This window comes from Oculina patagonica, chromosome 14, assembly GCF_052425735.1.
Source record: "Oculina patagonica isolate OP01 chromosome 14, crgOcupat, whole genome shotgun sequence".
Lineage (NCBI taxonomy): Eukaryota > Metazoa > Cnidaria > Anthozoa > Scleractinia > Oculinidae > Oculina > Oculina patagonica.
The window spans coordinates 6175570-6197371 of record NC_135771.1 but is presented as its reverse complement, the minus strand read 5'-3'; the positions used below and the strand labels follow the sequence as shown (position 1 = coordinate 6197371).

General features: G+C 39.7%; 1 protein-coding gene across 1 annotated transcript; it reads right to left on the bottom strand.

The window, feature by feature from the left end:
* Positions 1-2142: 2142 nt before the first annotated feature.
* Positions 2143-17665, bottom strand: LOC144638387 (uncharacterized). The gene is made up of 13 exons (XM_078497602.1): positions 17484-17665; positions 14679-15085; positions 13414-14632; positions 11373-13259; positions 10588-10962; positions 9985-10232; positions 9114-9383; positions 8324-8369; positions 7644-7985; positions 6147-6883; positions 5501-5555; positions 4873-4957; positions 2143-4442 (listed from the first exon to the last, which is right to left on the bottom strand). Exons 2-12 carry the CDS (start codon positions 14999-15001, stop codon positions 4898-4900), a joined length of 5562 nt encoding a protein of 1853 aa, XP_078353728.1. The 5' UTR covers positions 15002-15085; positions 17484-17665; the 3' UTR covers positions 2143-4442; positions 4873-4897.
* Between the last annotated feature and the right edge of the window lie 4137 nt (positions 17666-21802).

Below are 21802 nucleotides of genomic sequence, written 5' to 3'. Positions count from 1 at the left end.
GTCGCGCACTTTTGAAATGCAGCCGAAGATCTTTGATGTAACGTGCATAAAATGCAGCTTGGAAACAACGCCCCCAAAAACCAAAAACCCGCTGGTATTGATATTGAGCTGTGAAAAATCGAAGGGAGTGGCTTCTAGTAGTCATAGAAGCAAGGTACCTTATTGTTACTTATTTTCGCGGGACTTAATTTTCGCGATTTTCGCGATTTTCAAAAAAATTGCGAAATTAAAGACCCGCGAAAAAAGGTTCTCGCGAAAAATAACGACGCGAACTTTAATACCGTTCAATATAATTCGTTATGATTAATCAATGTTGCCGTCAGTTTACTACATAATTTACTTGGTACAGTCGTCAAACTAGCTCTACTTTTGTTACAAAGGAACATGTCAAACTGTTTTAAGCCGGTTTCCTTTTGACATGGTTTTGTTCAGTGTCATTGGAAACTATATATTGCTGTGGAAAATGCAAATCAGTTGTGCCAAATTTGAGACTTACTGTTCGTTAATGCAGACCAGTATTTTGACAATTTTCGCAAAATTAAGTTCCTTTGAACATATTTTTTTAGCCAAATCGCGAAATTTAAGTCCCGCGAAATATTCCCGTTTCATTTTCGCGAAATTTTAAGTTCCCGCGAAAATAAGTAACAATAAGGAAGTGGTAGTTTAGTGACTGGTGATGTCCACGCGAAGCAATTGGTGGGAGTGGCCGTGGGAAAAGTGCGAACGATGTACGAGTTGAAACGAACTTGCAACTGAAATTATGGGGGAGATAAACAGAGGCAATCACTGGTTTAATTCAGGAGATCCATTGTCTACTGACGTACAGCACCATGGGGGTGTCCGGTTGTGTAAATTATCTAGGAAGAGGATGCACTTAAAAAAAGTCTTGCTGGACTGCAATAAGGTGTTGGTGGAGTACCCCTCAAAATGGACATCACCTGGGAACAGGAATCCGCTAAAGGTTTTGGAAGGCCTGGCACTGGACTGAATGGGGGTATGTTTGCTCCAAACAGGGCGACGAGGCAGGATGATCTCTTAGGGCCTGTTTACATGATTCTGGAATGGCTTTCATTCCGGAACGAGTTCATTCCATCCCCATACATTTCTCTGTATCCGTTTACATGATACCGAGACGAAAGTCAAGTCATTCCGGAATGAGTTCATTCCGGTTTTCATTCCGGAATGAAAGTTTCGTTCTGGAATGACATTTCATTCTGGTATCATGTAAACACAGAACGAATTTCATTCCAAGATGAAACCGCAACTCGTGAAACCGCACACGGACTCCATAATTTGATTTTAGAGCGAAAAAACGTAATAGCATTTACTGTTTAGCCCAAAGAAGCAGCTCTATGGTCAAATTACTCGTTAAAATTGCAGATACGGCCAGCCAAAAACATGTTTGCGCGAAACATGCGCAATCTTGTTTTGATCTCGCGCGAAAACCGCGCACGTGAAAATACCTTTTGTTGAACCGGTCGACTCTGTCATGCGAATGCAGAACGAACTTCATTCCGGAACGAGTTTCATTCCGGAATCATGTAAACAGGCCCTTAGGATCGAAATTGTATGGACCTTCTGTCAAAGGAAGGAAAGAGAGCAGAAGAAAGGAATTGAAAAGGTTTGTTGAGCTTTTGTTTATTTTGAAATTGTCACTTTGAGGGGTATCAAATGGTCTTTGCGAGCATGCGAGCACAGCGTTTTTCATTGCGAGCACGAGCATTGACAAAAATTAGCCTTGCGAGCAACGAGCACTTTTCAAATAGCTATCCCACCCAAAAACAAGCATTTGAGCACTTGTAAAAATATGCGAGCACGAGCAAACGAGCACCCACTAAAATTTTGCGAGCATTCCGAGCAAAAGCTTAATTTTGCGAGCACTGCAACATTTTGAGGGACCATTCATGACCCCTACTTTGTATGCAAGCGAATGACAACTTTGAAACAGTTAAACCTAGCTAAACCTATTCTTTCATATTACTTTGCAAATGTTTTGTGTATGCTATCTTTGAACTGAGTACGACAGAATTGAGTGTACTGTAAAACAATTTCTTCTCCCTTTTTCTGCTTTATGGATTGCCTTAGTATTACTTTTTTGTGGTAAAACGCGTCTTCAAGTGAAAATAGCTAACCACGCAAGTATACGACATAACCACTTTATTCAACAGCTGAATTACGCACAGATAATTACAATCATGTTCAACGAATACATCGGATTGCGGTTTAGGCGGATTGTATTAACCAATCAAATTATTCATTAGAAAGAAATCAGGAAAATACCACACATTCTCTTTCTCAGAGCTTTTTGGTTCCCTCATTCGTTGCTTGAGTCGGCCACGATTTAGGAAATCGAATGGCTAAGAGAAAAATGTAATAAGCGTTATTATTATAGTTTCGAAAGACACATAGCTGACCTACCAAAAAAAAAATGTTAATATGTTAACCTGGCTCAACCTTTTTCCTGGGTTAGTAAAATGCAGATTGCGCGGTTAGTTAATGTTTCCAAAACGTTTCGCCTTTAGTGCTTCGCTTGTTTCCACTTCTTGCTTTAGATTGCCTTTCAAATGAAAGCCAACGAACGAACGAAATTGCAAGACAAAAACTGAACAGAAACAAAAACCTGTTGATAAACAGCAAGTCTTTATAGCGAGAACTTGTATTTAGTTTTATTTGCAAGTTATTAGGTGATAGCATTGCCTGTAGACTACTTGCAACCTTTGCTTCAAGTTCACGCGTGAAGCGAAGGAAATAGGAGATGTCTAACCGAGTCGACTAAAGTACGCATTGCGTGCCTAATAAAATACGTATATAGAATTAGTGTTCTTTGATTGATTAACACAATTTCAAGGTTTTTCTAACATTGCGCGCAAAATTTCAACGTTTTTACGCTATGAGCAAAAACGACGAAACATTTACTGCTCAACGTTTCGGTGTCATCATGACGCCATTTTCAAGAGACTAGTAGTAAACACCCGGGCGGGGGTACTCAGGTATGTTTTGGATGGGTACAGTATGTGCCGCCCGGGTCTCCAAAGTAGCGCCCCGTTTTAGAAAAAATCGTGTGTTCGAAATATCATACCCCGTTCTAGGAATCGTCTCTAAAATGGATACCCCGTTCTAGATCGGGAGCCCAAAACCACGACCCCGTTGGGCGGCACATACTCGTATAGGTTATTTGGGAGAGTACCACCCCCCCCCCCCCCACACACACACACAGGGAGTAAACGTCGAGCAATAAATCTTTCCTTATTATTTATATGTCTTTGCTTTAAAAAATTCCTGCTGATCTGCAACATTGCGCGCAAATTCCTATCTTTTTTTACTATCTGAACAATTGCGCTCAAACTGTTGCATTGTTTTTCATCTATCTGCCTATCTATTGAGTCCACTTCGAATTACAACGTTCGCCCGTAACAGTTGTTGCAATTTTGCACCGTGTCTAAACCTGAATACACACATTGATATGACGAACAATTAGATTGCCTGATGTCTTTAAATTGCGTTCTCAAGGAACTTTTAGCTCAGTTATCAAAAGGATAAAAATAAAGTCCTCTATGCCATTTCTCATTCTCGTCACCAGGGTCTTTCAGGCTTTTAAACACCTTTCGGTGTGTCCTTCATCCTGAATTTAAACGCTTGAAAGACTCTGGGCATTTCTTGTGGAGTGCGGGCAGTGAAGACTATTGAAAAATGACGTTATACCTAACAGCTTACATCGACAGATTCGGCAAATTAAAGAGGACTGTTAACACCCAAGCGTTGTAAATTTTCTTCCGCTGTACATGGTCATCTCCCTTTATGAGTCAAGTTTGTTTTACTTTTTGCAGTGACTACAACATGCCATTTAACTGCAGACTTTAATTGCAGACTTTTTTAACCACATCTTGCATAATATCAATAGTTCCTATTTTGGTATTGCCGCCGTGTTCCTAACTCTTATGTTTATTATCAAACACTCTCGTTCTTAGCACCTTTTTTTGTATTTACATTGAGGCCACCACAATGAAATGTTTCGTTTCCCATCACCCGACAAACCCAATAAAAACATAAAAAAAATAGCTGATTGAAATATATTCACAGCTTCTCTCAATTTTTTGAGCTTTCTAAGCAAATAATGTCCGCAATATCTATCTATCAACATCCTTGATTATATTTCTCTTATGATCATTGCCTTCCAGTGATTAAATTACCCTAGGATCCAGTCTCTCCTAATCCAAACCGCCATCATTAGATCGAGGGTGATCGAAACAAAACATTCCCTTGGTATAGCCCAGGGGCCTATCCTCCTTTTCTCAACTTTTGACGCTTAAATTCTAATTATGACAATAGCTTTGTAATTAAAAAATATATTCTTTTCTTTATATGTCTATCCCAAATCGGAGATCAAACCACGATCTTCTCACAGTCCAAGAGTATCTTTAACTTTCTTGATTGATTTATCCCTGAAAAAGTGAACAAAGTTTTACTTTACGTTTGCAGCTAATAATTAAAGAATTAAGATTGTAATACAAGAAAAAAACAAAAATAGCCTATCCTAGCCCCTTCAAACCACGATTAAATAACAGATTGTAAAAACTACTGAATCAGTGTCATTTAGAGATAAAAAGCCGCTCTCATACCATCATTGAGGCTAATAAGCAACCCCGAGCCAGGACATAATCAGTAACAGGGGGCGGATCAAGACAATTCAGAAAGATGCCAGGGGGGGGGGGGGGCGAGGGTATTGTGGCGAGAGCGCAACCAAGAGCTTTTTACTTAAGAAATGAAGGGTTACAGTAAGCTATTTAATAAGTCGACTGTCAAGCAGTCTAGAAAAAAATTAAAAATGCATTCAACAGTGTAGTCGGGAGTAATTAAATAAAGAATTTTTACCTGACAATAATTACTGAAGTGAAATTTAAAAATCTGGACGAACTTCTTCGACGGCCCAAGCCATTGAACGGCCATTTAGTTTTTCCTAAAAAAAAAAATAAGAGCAAACGGCATATTTGATATTTTAATGAATAATAACAGTTACGCAGAACATTCAATATAAGTTCCGGAACCTGAACACACACATCAATATTACGAACAATTGAATTGCCTTATTTCCTTTAAAAAGATACGTTTCCAAGGGATGTCTATAAGTTAACGAAAGGATATATATTAGTTTTTCATGCCATTTCTCAAACTCCTTCCCCAGGTTTCCCCTATCTTGGATTTAAACGTCTGAGTGAAGACTCTGGGTTTTCCTTACTGAGTGCAGTCATTGAAGAGTATTAAAAAATAACGTTATACCCAACCCTCATAATCTTGCCATCGAAGTATTTCAAGAATCTGTTATCACCTTACCACAGCTGTTAATTGAAATTCATGTACGGAGCACAACACCCCTAACCTTTTTTAGTTCTTTTGAAAACTTTAAGTTTTATCATTCCATGTGTAGAAATATTTTTTGTCCTTTTTGCAGAGTAAAATTATATTTAAGTAAGATTTTGAAGGAGAATAATTTTCTCTATACCTGTTGTTTGGTATTCCAAGATGAGCCATATCTATATCGGCCGTTTGAGTTCATTCTGCAAAAGAGAGTTACAAATTATTAGCACCATCAAAGGAAGTATTTTTATCATTCAGGGGAAAGTTTATTGTCTTTAAATGATCCATATTTTTCTCAGTTGGTTTTTCCAAGTCAGTGTTAATATTTTATCTTTTTGGGTGTAGTAGAAGCAATGAAAGTCTCAAATTGTTTTCTGAAATGTAACGAATATTAAATACTAACATATTAAAATTAAATTAGTTTGCACACTCTATCCTTTTAATATGCTCGCTTAAGCCTTGTTTTAATGGCTATTTACATTTTAGTCTTATCTTAGAGCAGTTTTCAATTGAGTGTCGTAAAACCAAAACCAAAGTAATCACTCTCCATCACAGCCAGACAATCCAGTAAACCAATCAAAACTTGAAGCAAAACATGTAGCCGGCACGAGGCGCGGGAAGCGTGTGGAGCGAGTCACTATGATGATTGGTATTGGTTTTGGTTTTAACTGTTGGCTGTGAATTGGCGCGAGAGTTTAAACCAATCACTGAGCGTAGTAATGCAAAACAATACAAACGCGAATTACTTTCGACACTCAAGGAAAAACCGCTCTAGTACTATGATTACTTACTTTTCATTTATAATTCTGCTGCCTTGTCGTGCCCCATTCACGTACTGCACTGAGGATATGCCACCATGATCTTGCAGATTAAACTTCTCTCCATAACCCGTACGAGCGTTTAGACGAGGATCTGAAACAACAATCCTCGACCCAGGTGCGTCATAATACCCATAAATCGGATCGGCTATAAACGAGTCGTTCAGAGTTCCTCGTCGGCTCGGATGAAGGTCATCTTCATAAGGAATAATTGTTGGAGTGCTGGACATATTGTTAGAGGTGTAAACACGAGTAACTCCATGGTAACCGGGCTTTCCCAACCTGCGATCAATGGAGTCGGTAGGATCAGTGACAAAGTAGGAAGTTCCTTGGTTCCCCTGCCGACCGGAAGTAGACGTCGTCACGTACCCTCGGGGAGCGCCCGACATCCCGCCACCACCGGAACTCGAGGATACGTAGTAATTCCCTGAAGTGTTGGAGACACCTCGATGGCCCAGGGTACTTCCGTGGAAGGAGCCAGATGTGAGCATCTCTGATGTGCGCGTCATATTTTCTCCGACTTGTTTAAGGTTAAACTTTGGTGTCTGTGGTGGGACAGCATGTACTGTGATGACCATTTTTCCGTCTTCGTTTCTACACGAAGTTGCTTGCCTTGTTATTTTGTGGCCTTCGTGGATCCGCTGTACTGTTTGCATTGGAAAAGCAGTGGGTTGACTGCCGCGTCTCAGCACAATTTCACGTCCAGTAACCTTAAAGAAAACAAGAACATTAAGCATATGGTAGGTATCTACGAAAAAAAATCGTCTGCTTTAACCTCTCTCTCCGAACCTGTACGATTCGCTATTCACTGTGTTACCGGGGCAGTGATGGAACCAGATCTGCGTAAAGGGGGGTTGAGTAAGTAAGGACGGAGGACTCGGAGCGAAAGCTGCTCGTTTCTTGCTTTAAAAGGCGCTGAAGAAAAACGATTAAAAAAAGAACAGGAGAGGAGTGGGTGAGGGAAAGCCGAATTCCCTAAGCTGTCAGAGAGTCTTCAGCGATAATTGGTAAATAATTTAAGATTAAGTACTTTTTTAATGACGACGGATATTTCCAGGATTCTTTGTCAGGAAATATGTTGTATCAATAGTTTTCCCCTGAGTTTGAACTCGACGTTGTATTTTTGTCCTTTGTAGGGACTTTTACAGATTTGACTATTTTGCTGTAAATAAAAATATGAATATCGGCTTTCTTTTTTCCCTTCAAGCATAGTGTTCCAAAGTTGAGCTCAAGAAGGACATCAAATCGTGGCTAAATTTATTCGTTGTTACCATAATAAACACTGAGCGTGGCAGGCCCAAGAATACATGGCGACGTTCTATAGAGACATCAGAAATGAGGGGCTGGAACCAAGCTCAAACCTAGTCCAAAAGCTGACCAAAGACAGACAGCGGTGAAAGACCTTTGTTGCTGCCCTACCTGCTAGTGGACATGATGGGCAGTGAATGAGTGACATCATGATAAACACACCTTAGAGCTTCCTTGCGGTTGCCTCAAAACTATTTCCCTCTGATTTCCTTGAGAGCGATATCCGTCAGCAGACGTTAACATCAAGTTTCCGCTGTAGTATCGTGCGCCCACGATATATGCTCTGCTCCCTGCGGCCCTTCGCTTGCGTCTCAAACTTCCGGCTCTTTTCATCTCCCTGACAACGCGTAGCTTGTTAGCTAAGGCTTTGTTTTGTTCTTGTACCTTGAATTTGATTGGTACTCGCATCGTACCGTCTTGTTCTTGTCTTTGGTAGTAGTTCGTGCGGTACACACCATCTTCGTAATGGTCGTGGCTGACTGGAACAGTAACAGTGCCGTCCGACTAATAAAAATCAAATAACACGAATTAGCTTTTTCAAAGTCATCGCCGCATGGTCAAATGAGCTGAGATCGGGTATACACAAAAGTTGACGTCATCTGCCTATCAATCGGTTGAAAAATGTTGTTGACTCTGGTGGAAATTTAAGCAAGTTCAAATTTGATTGGAGCACACGACAGTCGGACAAGAGAAGATGAGAGTCATGAGAGTCAAACGAGAGTGAGACTGAGTTATAACTCTGATATTAACGTTCGTTTTCTCACCAGGTCACCTCCTATACCAAGATTCAAGATCAAGATAAGAAAGATTCAAGATTTATAGATTTAAACAAGGAAAAATACCTCAATGATGCGGTTTTTCTGCTGTAGAATTCTCGCCCACGCTCTCCTAAAGGAATAACAATGACAGATTTCAATTTTATAAGCAAGCTTGATATTTGGTAAAAAAAATTAATAGGGCTTCTCTTTGACTTCTTTTTTTTTTTTAATGCACGTCAATCCCAACACCCCTCTGAAAATATTTTATCGATAACCAGGACAACAACCGTTTAGAGATAAAAAAAAAATGAATTCGGGTTTTTGAAGCCTCGGGATATAAAAAATGCTAGAGAGTAAATACGGCGAAACGATTTAATTTTAAATGCAAACTAATAGAAACCCAGTATTGAGTTGTGTTTTTCTCAGACTCACGAATTCACCACTTGATCCTCAGCCCACACAAGCTAACAGTAAAACCGGTATAGGCCAGTATAACCTGTGTTTTGTGCCTCCCAAAAGACCACACCTTAACGTCCTCGTTCGTGCAAGGTGGGCAATAGTGGAGTAGGGGACTGCCTGTCAGGGTGAAATACAGTGGGACCCAGGTTCTGGGCCGCCACATTATAGCTGTGAAGACCTGGCAGGATCCTGAAAAATGGGGGCTATGAAAAACGTGCAGGGCACTTGCAGAGGACCAGATTAGTCAGTTAGTCAGTCAGTTCAGATCTGACCGTGTTACTGATAATTGCACGTCCCACTCAAACAAATCGTGTTTTAGGAGTTTCAACTAACTAAGCGTCAAATCACTTATCGACGTCAAAGAAACCGCTGTAACATAACTTCAACCATATCGCTCAGCTTAACTGTATCCTACCTTCCTTTAGAAGTCAAGTCGCCAACTTTGATTTTAACAACTCCATTCTCGACTCTAACAGCATCCGCTCCATAGACATCATCCACCTTGATCTTACTAATGAAGGGATCTGCGCTCTCCTTAACATCCCTTAACACTATGGCCTTCTCCTCCGGTGCTGCCTGGGCAATGATGCACTGAGGACGACTACGTTTTTCCTGCCTCCCTCGAACTCTCACGTGAACATCCACGAGTTCATCTCTCGAGCGTCTTGGGTATCTTCTGAAGGATCTGTGAATTCAAACAGAAAATGATGTCACATGTACTTCAGTGTTTTAAATGATAACTTTGTGTTTTCATGTCACGTTTAATGCCAGCTAGAGATTACTAACTGTCTAGTAACACCACCCTTACCACAGAGTTATGGGCTTTATCATGTTTATTGGCTATCAAAAACTTCGCCTTGTGTGGCTACTTACACATTAATTTATATATTGTTTTTGTTGTATAGCATCCTGGAACAACTAACTTAAGTCCATTCCTAATTTCTTCATGATCCAAATTTTCATTTCCTTTTTTTTTTATATTTTATATTTTAATATATTTTTAGTAAAATATATTTTTTCAACCCCCAAAACCCCAACCTCTTCTTAAAATATTATGTATTATTATTATTTTATGACACGTAAACGTAAACGTACAAGCGAGAGAGGAAATTACCACTAGCATATAACAACCTATTTGTTAACAGCACCAATATGCTCATGCTAAAAACAAATTCAGCGCACCCTTTATCTAATAACTACTGTCTTCAAGCCTTACCTGCCCTTGTGTGCCTCACATCAATAATTTACACACCAAGAGCGTTAAATGGAGTCACTGCATCACCTACCTTCTCTCGTGAGATCCCCGACGGAGACTTCGTCTTCTCACAGGCCCCAGTTGGAACATTTTATCTACGTCCTCGGCAGTATATGCGTTCCATGGGCCCCAGTTTCCAAGCTCCAGCAAGCGGTCAACGTCCTCTGCCGTAAAAGCGTTCCACCATCCTTGTGTGTCCTTCTTTGGTGACAAGGTTTGTTGCTGATTGTCTATTTGGATTGTCGTAATTCCGCTGTCTATCCCTTGTCCTGTTCCGACCTTTATGGCAACAATGGTTAAAAAATGACAAAGTTATTTCAGTTATTTTCCCTAGATTTTTTTACAATTCTTTAATATTATTAGAGAACCCTACTGTAAACCACTCTTTGACGTATGGCTTCCTTAATAAAGATTAATTATAAACATTTTATTGTGAATATTTGCTAGTGTCATTGACATAATAAGCGCTTTTTACATGGAACCCATACATAACTTAAATAAAATGCCGATTAGAAATAGAACCAGCTAGGAAGTAAAATCGTCTTATTTTCAAGCCCGCGTGACCTGCTCCAGCTAAAAATAGGAATACAGATTCCGCAAGTGCAAATTTTAAATTGAAATGCAGTTCTGTTACCTCTTCAATTTGAGGTCTCCTTTCTCTGTGGTCAATAGGAACACCTCGCAATTCATCAAGGTTGTCTGGCTCGTCCACAATCGAACTTACGATCGATTCTTGTCGGCGAATCACGTCTGCGCCAACATGTTCTTGAACCTCAGGAGCAGTCATCGTTTCTGCGTCACGTGTTTGCGTCAAAACTTGTACGGTAGGCTTTTCATCCGGTATCCTCACCTTGGGAAAGACTTCATCCGGGGACTCGTCGACTACTTGGGTCCGAGGTGTTGCCCTTAAATCCTCTTCACGAATGCTGCTTATCCGTCTTATAGAGCTTTCGTGGCTCGTTTGTCTACTGATTTGTCGGCTGATTGACTCAGAAGTGACATCGATGCTCTAATAAAGATGAAAAGTGTAATATATAAGCATGATATATCTGTAGTATATTTCCATGCAACAACGCGTTTGAAGTAAGAGCAGCAGCAGCAACAGTAGCAGTGGTAGTATTAGGCTTTAGCTAGAAAAAAGAATACTTTTAAAACCGTACCCATCATACCATTCTTAATTTAGCGAATCTGTTACCACAAGTATTCGTACCGTGTGTTTGTCTGGACTCAACAAATACCAAAGCTCATTCTTGGAGCACAATACTTTCGCTAATCCAGTGGGAATAAGGGTTGTTTACAGAAGCATTTGTTTTCACGTATAAAATTACAATAAGATTATTTTCAAGGCTCAGTGTGACGTGAACTAACAGTCATTCTAATACTTTCTAAGTCATTATGTTGAAATGCAACGACACCTACCGCTCTTTTCAGCAGTGGATCTGCACCATCGACCACTGAGGTTCTCTCTGTACTGCGTTCGGACAGTTGGTACCTCTTTATTTTGACTGGATCCTTGATCTCAACATCCGGCTTTTTCTCTGAGTGTTCATCAACATACTTCTCGAGCTGCATACGAGCCCTTGTATCATCAAGTGAATCAACTTTACTTTTGAGCTGTTCAATTTTCTTCCTGAGCTCACTCATTCCTGAAGGTTTGGTATCCTTGTATTCTGGTATTGGAGCAACGACCTCCCTGTAATAAGGAATCCTGTTTTCTTCTGATACTTTGATCTCTTCTCGGATGCTTGTCCTTCTTGGCTGAGGTTCAGATCGTTCGGAGAAACGTCTCGAGGTGTCCACTGTGGAAGGCAATCTGGGTGCGTCGTCTTTGAAGCTTTCCCGAGAAACGTCAGAGTCTCTGATTGTTTTTCTAGTTACAAACTCACGACTTGAATGAACCTTTTCTGAATGCACCTTTCTCTCTTCCTTGTCTTTTTGCTTTTGTTCATCCCTCAACTCCCTGAGAGATGAGACGGAATCCTCCCGTCTTGGAGATATAATTTCATATCCTGTATATGGTAATGGTATAGCTTCATCTGGTCGCCTTAAAGGCTCTGGTAAAGTTCCGCTTGGTCGTCTTACAGACACAGGTATTAGTTCGTCTGGTTGACTTAAAGCCTCTGGTACAGCTTCGTCTGGCCCACTAACATGTTCAGGTATAGTTTCGCTTGGTCGTCTTACAGGCTCTAGTATAATTCCGCTTGTTCGTCTTACAGGCTCTGGAATTGTTTCGTCTGGTTGACTTACAGCCTCAGCTATAGCTTCGACTGGTCGCCTTAAATGCGCTGGCACTGCTTCGTCTGGTCGTCTCACATGCTCTGACACTCTGGAAGACTCTGGATAACCGTCTTCATTATCACTCTTTTGTCTATGAAAGTAAGCAGAGTGATCCTCTTTGGAGACACTTCCATGATAAAATCCTCTTACAGAGCTTGGGCCACCTTCGGCATCTTTGGTGGATGAGATGGACACTGTGGAGTCTGCCCTGAATACTTTTTTACTTGCATATCCTTGTGTAGATTCGGTTCTACTTTCCCAGCTTGTTCGTTTGGGATCGTCCCACTCGTTTCTTGGAGAAATCTGAGAATCGTTCCTTTCTGTCAGTCTGCTCTCGTCTGCTCTTGGCCACATAGAGGAATCATCATGTCGAGTTCTTGAGAAATATGTTGGCGGAGCTCCTTCACTAGGTCTTCCTGGGGAAGAAACACCGTGGTCTCTTGTGGGACGAAAGCGTTCTCTTGAAGACCCTGGAAATACTTCATCTCTAATATCCCTTTCGGCATATGCGAGTTCATCGCGTGAGACTGGCTTGTCCTCCATTCGCAAGGTGCCATGTTTATGATTGTAATCCTTGAGGTCTTCAACCTTGCCATACCTTTGCGTTTCTTCGTTCTTTTGTTCATCCTTGAACACATCCCCATCCCTTTTCGAAAGGTGGTATCGCTCAATCGAAGTTCTGGCGAGTCCTCTCCGACGAACATTCCCCCTGTCTTCCATCTCTCTGCCTGGAATAATCATTTCAGTGGTAACACCAGACGCCCTTCCTGGTCGTGATGGGAAACTTCTTGTTTCAGCCTTCAGCTTGGCAATGTCTTCTTTAAGCTTGTCCTGGATGGAGGGCTCTCGACGTTTCCATCTCGAGGAGACGTTTTCGGACTCGGTCCTCGAAGACGGTGGTGGGATGTAAGGTCTTCCGTGATCTCGCGTCAATGTTTCAGCTTTAAGTTTTGCGATGTCTTCTTTAAGCTTGTCCTGAATAGAGGGCTCTCTGCTGAATGAATAGAGCTTGATATCACCTCTCTTGGTCTCTCTAGATTCTGTTTTAAACTTGAGCTTTGCTATATCTTCTCTAAGCTTATCTTCGCTAAGATTATCCCATTTCACTTCTAATATCTCTGCTAATGGACTCCGAGGGCCCTCTGCTAAACGAGTATAGCTTGATATCACCTTTTTTGGTCACCCGTCGAGATTCTGCTTCAGCCTTTAGCTTTGCTATATCTTCTCTTAGCTTGTCACGAGATGATGGGCTCATTTCTCTTCTTCCAATGTCTCTCCTATTTGTCACATCGCGACCAAATCTGTCTTCACGCTCAATGCTTCCTTGGCGGGGAAGATATCGAGACCTGTAGCGTGGATACATTTCGTTCTCTTTATCTTTATCGACAGACCTCAAATCCTCTGAAGACCGGCTTCTTAACCTTAAAAGCGAGGCACGGCTGTCACGATCGTCTTCTCTTTTATAATCCCTACTGCTTGCATATCGATCAAGTGACCCAGTGCGTCTGTCGTCCCTTGAAAAGCCCTTGCCTTCGTCAGATCTTGATGTTCCGGTATTGGACAACGATCTGGAATAAGAAAGGAATTCCTCTCTTCCTGGCAATTCTTGGTAGATTCCCAGTCTGCTTCTTTTACTGTCGTCAAGGCTTTCCGAAGAGCGGGAACGTGTTCTGATACTTCCTGGAAACTCCACCGAGTAAGTACTTCTGGTTGGACGGCCCAGCCTCTCTGCAGCAACCTCAAATGTTTTGATTCGATTAGTAACGTCATCATTTCCAGCTCTAGTATTCCGCCTGTAACCAAGGTCATACGTTGTAGTTACTGAAGATCTTGTCTTTGGATAATCGTCAGCAGTCCCTTGAGGTGAATCTTTCTCACTGCGTTCACTTAAAAATGACACATATGCCCTTGAAGCAGGATTCGAAGGATCACTGCCGTCATCTCCGGAAAACGTTTTTGAAAGCCTTTCTCTTTCCAGTGAATTAGACGCTTGCTTTCGTTCCAAAGCTCTTCGCAGAATATTTGTATCCTCCAAAGTGATCTTTCTTGGATCGTCTGTTTCTCTGACAGAATCTGTTTCTGGCTCCTTTATCTTAACATTCCTCTCCAAAGACCTTTTTCGCCCAAGGCTACCAGACATGTCGGTTTTATCTCCAGACCTCCAGCTTTCTCCTCCTGTTGCATGCATTCCAGAGGACGATGCTTTGTAACTTGAAGTACTTGCGGAATCTTTATCTTCTTCCTCGTTCCTGGTTCTTGTATCAACATTTTCACCATCACCTCCTGCTCCACCGCCCGATAGAAAAAAAGAAGCTATCCCGTTTTGCATGTTATTGGTTGGCTGGCCGAAATTGGTTGAGGCACTGAGATCTTCATCTTTGGAGTAAGAGGAATAGAACGAACTTATAGGAGCCTTGTTTTCACTTTCGTTCATGTCATATGAACTACTCCAAAGCAATCCTTGAAGGATCTCTGCCTGAAATTCCTTGCAAATCCCTCGTTTGAAATGACTGGCTGCCTTCTCTTGTTCTGTACGAGGAGCTTGATCTTTTGTCGATAATACTTCTTTTTATAACAGACTTGGTTATGTTCTCAGATACCCGCCTAGAATCTTCCTTCGTAAGGTAGTTTTCTCTTTCAATCTTGTCCTCTTTTGGTCCAACATACATGTTTGCTGTATATGTGGGTCTTCCCGAGTCACGACCCGAGGTTGAGCCGCCATACTCTCGCGAGTCATTTGGCTCGAAAGAGTAGTGCTTCTTTGAGTGCATTGTCAGTAAATAAATGCTTCTGTTTTAGATCATTCGAATGTTTGAACTGAAAAATTCCCAAAATTCGTGTTACGTGGGGATGTTCTGAAAAGAAGCAGAGTAAAAGAGCAAATTAAAGTGAGCCAAATTGCGATCCGTTGGCCCTTTGGGTTTATTATGACTTTCGAATATATTTTTTGGTACTTCGAAAAGATAACGTGACAATCGCCTTACACAAAATCGTGTACCTTTCTTGCAAAAACATTTTCCAATATCTGTTTCCATGCCAACCATTTCAGGTTAAATTAGAAAGACTTCTAGATTGAGTGGTTGGGCCCATTTAAGACGGCTTTATGTAACACACTTCAGTTGAACACATAACTCGAAGCATGTTTGGAAAAAAATGTAAGCTAACAAGCTACATGTATCGACTTTTTGTTGCTATTTGCCAAAATAGGACCAAAATATAGTACAATTTAATATCAATAATAATGTCAATATAGTTTAACAATATTGAAGGGCTTTAATTAATTGAGCCAAAATCCCGTCGAGTTCGCCAAAAAGCCGTTATGGCAACAACTAGCTGTCTTTTAAAATGTTTTAGATGAGCTTTTATCCTGAGATTACCCAACATCCTTCAATTAAGTTGATAATTTTTCGGCGTTTTAGCTTTGATTAGTGAGAAAATTAAGCCATTAAGACTGTTAAGATTATGTTAATCTTTGCGCAATTAACCTCTTATAGTGGAACAATACAAGACTATAACATTAACCTAGACTGAAATAAAAGTCAAACTTACATCTCGACTCTGTCAAAACTCCGTATTCACGTATCACATTAAAGATATGAATGAAAATGAAAACTACTCAGACTAAGGTGTAGGTGTACTTTTTCATTTGCTGTCGAGGGTTTTCACATTTTTCTTACATCAAGCGTGGGTTCAACAATAACCAACGATGAGACAGAAACCTCAACTAGATGTTTTCTTGGTCAATATCTGTTAATGAGTCAAAAGTTCCGTAAGACGAATATTCTGGAATCCTGTCGTCGCCACGATTTTATCTCACAACAACAAAAAAATAAAATAGTTAAAATTTGCGGAGCTACATTTGAGCTGACCAGAATTCAATGAGAACGCTACTCAAGGTATGCTGACATTATTTTTTTTTACGTTTAATTCGGGAAACGATTTTTAATTTTTTTGGCTATTTTTTTAATGAATGGATCAGAACATTGATGCTAGAGCTCAATATATATCGTAAAAAAAATATGTTTGGGAAAGTGTCCAAGATGCCACAAAGTCACGAATGAGTGCCTATCAGTTGATAATAATCGACGGTCTCTCGTGAATTGAAAAAGACAGTTTTTATAGGTTTCTTAAAAAAACGGTTCGCGTACTTTAACTTGTTTTCAATTGATGTTGTTAATTTTATTAAGAGAATAATTGCAAGTGCCATTTTTGGAATTTGACATATTGGTCCCTCGTCTATTCTGCGTATACAATCGCCTTTGAAGTTTTAGTTACAAAAAACACTGTATTGCATGTAAGAAAATTATGTAACTATTGTATTGACTTCAACTGTTCTCTTGAAAACACCTTATGTTCAAAAACGTGAAATCATAACGTTTCCGATACTGTGCCCATTCGTTGCCTTCCAAAATAGCTGTTGTTTATGTATCTCTCGCACACGAATCATATCTGTATTGGAACGTTATAGCACCCTTAAAGGCCTCAATAACTAATCGCTTAGCTAAAAATTCTTTTCATTAAATATAAAGTACAAGAAAGCAGCCTTTTATTAATAACAAAGCAAGTTACTTGACGATCAATCTGTAGCTAATTGGAATGCATTGTTTTATAAATTGCTTGACCTCACGGAAATACTTCATGACAATTAATGATGGTAAGTTTTTTAAACGCGACCGTAAGTTAAAAGATAAATAGATTTTCCGTGAATTAAATTTAATTCATTGTGTTAACCGAACAACTGAGCTTGTGTTCATGCAGTTTAAATAAGCCTGGTAAATTAAATGACGTCCATTCTAGAGGATTTATATAAATGAAATATCGTACGTCCAGAAAGAGGATTTAATTTTCGGCCAAAAACCTAGTAGAACCAGCTTTAATTTCTCATCTAGCAGCTCCCAATATGTTTGAATCACAAATGAATTTCGCAAGTTGTTTCTTATTTTTCTTCACCAAGAGGACACTTAAAGTTCGATAAGGAAAAGCGCATAATTTTGGAAACTTTTATCGTCGTCGTATGGAATGAAAAATGAATCCGTTACAATGATCTCTAATTAAATTACAATCAAAATTTCATTAGCTTAAAAGCGAGTGTTCTGAATGAAAGTTTAACCTATGTGTAGGAGCGAGAAGACAACAAACTGTTTACTTCTAGAAAAGTAGAATAATTGTTTGGTCGCATGAAATGTTTGTACTAAGAAGAAAAACAGTACTGTCGAATGAGATGATACAGTTACAGAGTTATAGTCTATTTACCTCAGTTTTGGAGTCAACGGCCAACCGTAGAAACCGGGACAGGGCAAAATGTCCTGGACGCTTCGAAGACACCGCGCTTAGGAGCGAACTGTGTGGTTTTGTCATCGGAAACCTTGCATGCTAAATCCGCTAAGCTGTATGCAATATTGTAATATCAGGGCAGAAAACCAGTCTTTCCACATCACTGGGTCTTTAAAAGGATTCTATAGGTGGGTCAATTCATAATCAAAACAAAACGCAGTATAACATGAGCACTGCTAATTTAAAACTTGCATGCAACAGACCTTGCATCAAGCTACAACTGCGATTCGATGTGAGGTGCACTTAAAAATAATTAAGTGTAAAGAAAGTTTTAAAAGATAAGTTTAACATTGAGCGATTTTCTATACGTGTTTAGCAAAAGGCCTCAAAAATGGATATTGGTTTACGTAAAACACTAAGCGCAATTTTGAGTAGATAAAACTGAAAATGTGTTCTATAAGGAAAAATTACTAAGTTACATTAGATTTCTAGCATTCAGTACTCCAATTGACAGACATAATTGACTATAACAGAATAATTCCGGAGTGGAACTATCGCAAAAATTAAGAAACAAAAAGCCGTTTAAAAATCAGGTTTATGTGAGTCGTTAATATTGGCTTTCAAACAAAATTTGGTGAATTCACTCATGACATGCATGCAATTAATTGTGGTGGACGAGAAAAATCGACATTGTTTGCGCACCGGACGTTTTGCGTAGAGTTATTGCGTAGCGTTTGCGTTATTGCGGCAGGCCAGATGTTTCTACAAGATTCTATATGAAGTACCATGGAAGAGTTTGAAACCACTAGGCTAGTTTCCCGCCATTCGAATTTCCGTGTGAACTTGTTGAAACATTTTTCGCGCTTGTCACGATTTTTGAAAGTTTACTGCTGATATTTTTTTGAAAACGCGCAATCGCAGATCCTGCCTTGTCTTTAAATTTCAGACAAATGAATGTTGAATGTTTAACATTACATAGTAAAAGGTAACTGTACGGGGAATAACGCACTTCAGGACATTTTAATCCTCTACATGTAACCCGTCCCCACGCTGTAAAAAGGGCAATAAGAAATGACTAAAGGCGCGTTAGCTTCTACATTCCATCAGTTTACTTTATAGACTGCCAGAATTTTTCGAATTCCAATTTTTATCTGTGTGTTTTTTACCTCAAATTCTCACACGAACACTACTTTTTATCTCTGCTATAATTTCACTCTTTGCAAAATGTTGGAGTAAACCACACACCGGCTTATCTTATCTTGCTATCAGCGTAGAAAATGAACGTTCTCACCTAAATTTTACAGTTCCGTAGTCTCATCCGTATTTCGTTGTACTTATTACCACCTCTTTGATGTTTATCTTCATACAACCCTTCTACGCAAATATTCAAAGACGTTTAAAAGTTAAACACAGTAACATCGTTTAAACGAAACGCAAGTCACAAGCTAATTATAACCACCATTTCGCAACGATAAGAACAATGATACAATTTATCTTACTAAAGAACATAATTATATTGTAAGGTTTCACCAACGACCTGCCTCAAAGTTGGTTTAAAACTCTGTATCATAAAAATTGCTAAATACTACATTTACTCGGCTTCTAGGAGTGACGAAGACTTGTTCTGGGAAGCCTTATTTGCTATCCTTCTAAACTAGCTACAAATCGAAACACACAAGGCAAAGCTACAAGGCAAGTCATCTTGGAGTAAAACACTAAAAAACTGTTTTTTAAGATCCAACTTATTGTCAGTGTTGATTCATTGAGCAAAATCTGATATAGCTTATGACTCTTTTAGTACCGTAGTCTGCTTTAATTGTAAGAAATACATACTACATTTATTTAAAAAAAAAAAAACATATTATAGTTACGTTTGTTTTTAAAAGCAGCGTACTGTAGCTTTCAAGTCTGCCCTCCTTTTTAGTTAAATATAATTTTATAACAAACTTTTACAAGGGGAAGCCGGCCCGCGTCCTCGGCGGGGCTCTCAGGTCGGGTCGCCAGGGGGCGCTCGGCGTGGCACACTGACGGCTCCGAGGCGTCGGGGGCTCATTCATCGTCCGCCTAGCCTGGGGCGCCTTCGGTGCCTTGTCTCCCATTGCTCATTGGTTCTTTTATACCGTTAGTCTATCGTTATCTATGTAATGTAATTCTATTATAAGTAACGTGCAGTATGTAGTTTATTGTAAGTAGCGTATTGTGTACTTAATTTTCTGAATATTTTTCTCTTGATGTACTAGTTTTCTGTAAGTAACGTAATGAACTGGTTGTAGTTCATTGTAAGAAGCAGGAATGAAATGAATGAATGAATGAATGAATGAATGAATGAATGAATGAATGAATGAATGAAAATGAATGAATGAATGAATGAATGAATGAATGAATGAATGAATGAAAACTTTATTTATCCTCGGTATTATGAGGCGTGTTAGGCCTCTGGCAAGTAATGCTAATGAAACCGAGTAAATAAATACATGAATAATGAAAATAAATAAATAAAAATAAATAAATAAAATGATTTCTTAGACCTTAAGTAAATTTTAAAATATAATAACATATATTAATAATTAAGTCGTTAATTAAGTCGCGGGATCTTGCATGGGTGGATGCGAGCGCCAGGGGCGTGAGCGTCTCGGGGGGGGGGGGGGTATTCTCCCCCGGGAAATTTTGAAAAATCAAGTTGTTTAAGTCCACATTTCCTGCATTCTGAGAGTCACCCTCACCCCCCGATTAGGCGGACCTTATTGGCCCGTGGGTGGGTGCGGACGCACCCATCGCAACCCCCCCCCCCCCCTTGCCTACGGCCCTGAGAAGTTCTCTTTGGTATGTTGTTAGATAAGAAAAGCTGTAACTACCAGTCAGTGGCACTTTTAACTAAATGCAAAAGTCAGCTTTTTAGTCCTCCGATTCTCAATGTTAAAACCTGGTTCACCTAAACGCGTTTTGTAATTGACAGACGAGTGTTAGTAAAATATTACCCAGTTGAAGAACTTTCGGTTCCAAACATTTGCTCGTTTTATCCTGGTTTACTTATTTGTGAATGTTGTGTTGTTTTCGAGTTTGTGTTGGTGGGCCACTGAAAACACTAAGTTTATTATTAACCTAGTTGTATGTATGGTGAATCAAGGGTCGGTTTAATTAGATTAAAACAGCTGACTTCTCGAGTGTTACCATTTTATCAGAGCAATGCAGGGGACTGTGGGTTGTGCGAGTGTTAATATGGGAGCAAGGAGTTACGTCTGATTTTGGTGGAAATATAGTAAGGACAAAACAAAAAGAACACTTTTAAAGACTTTTTACTTTTACAAATTACTAAACTGTTTCTTTATTGAAAAAAATTACTGCACAACAGTACCTGTAAAATCTCTCGATGCTTACACTGCAGTACTGTCAAAACAGAGAAATGCAAATCATGGCTAAAAAGTGCAATAGAAGACTATGTGTAAGATCCATTTGTGCACAACGTGTTTTTATCGTATAAACGCAAGTTAATGTTCACGCTAGCATACAGACCTACAATAAAACACCCGTTTTCAAGGCCCTGTCCACATTAACCCGGGTAAAATTGAAAACGGAGAAATTTGAAAACACCGTTTAAGTGTTTTCCGTCCACATTAACCCGGGTTATTTTGAAAATGATACGCTTCATCGCACGCAGAGTTACAACGCATGCTCAGAGCTATTGTTAAGCTAAAAACCTTTTGTTTTGACAGAGATCACATGACCATTTGACGTCAGCGATTTCAAAAAAGACCCGATTTCACGCCCACACTACACCACCTAGCCGGCGTTTTTAAATTTACCCACTTTGGAGAGCGTTTTTGAAAAGTACCGTTTTCGGTGAACGAAATGCCGTTTCAGTGTGTACGGTTGGCCTAACCGGAGGAAAAAAAAGATGCGTTTTCAAATTTACCCGGGTTAGTGTGGACAGGGCCTAAAATTGCGAGGGGGTCAAGGTTTGTACCTTCTTTCTTATCCAAATTACGTTACAGGTCATGTTTAAATGCTTAACTGTTAAACATTAAGTGACTTCACTCCCGTTGCGACGTTATTGTAACATTCTACATTGTATTTTTTCCTTTTACAACAAATTATTGAACTTTGGCGATATAATTTTTCTTCTTCAACCCATTGGCACCGGTTCAGGTCAAAACCGGCCGTGACGAACGTTGCCCTTTGTTCCACTTCTGACGTCATTATCTTTGATCAAAATAAGGCGTCATTTACACTCAAGCTCTACAGGAGGAAAACTGATCTTTCTAATGATACCCAGATTAGAGTGATTGGGTCAATTGAGC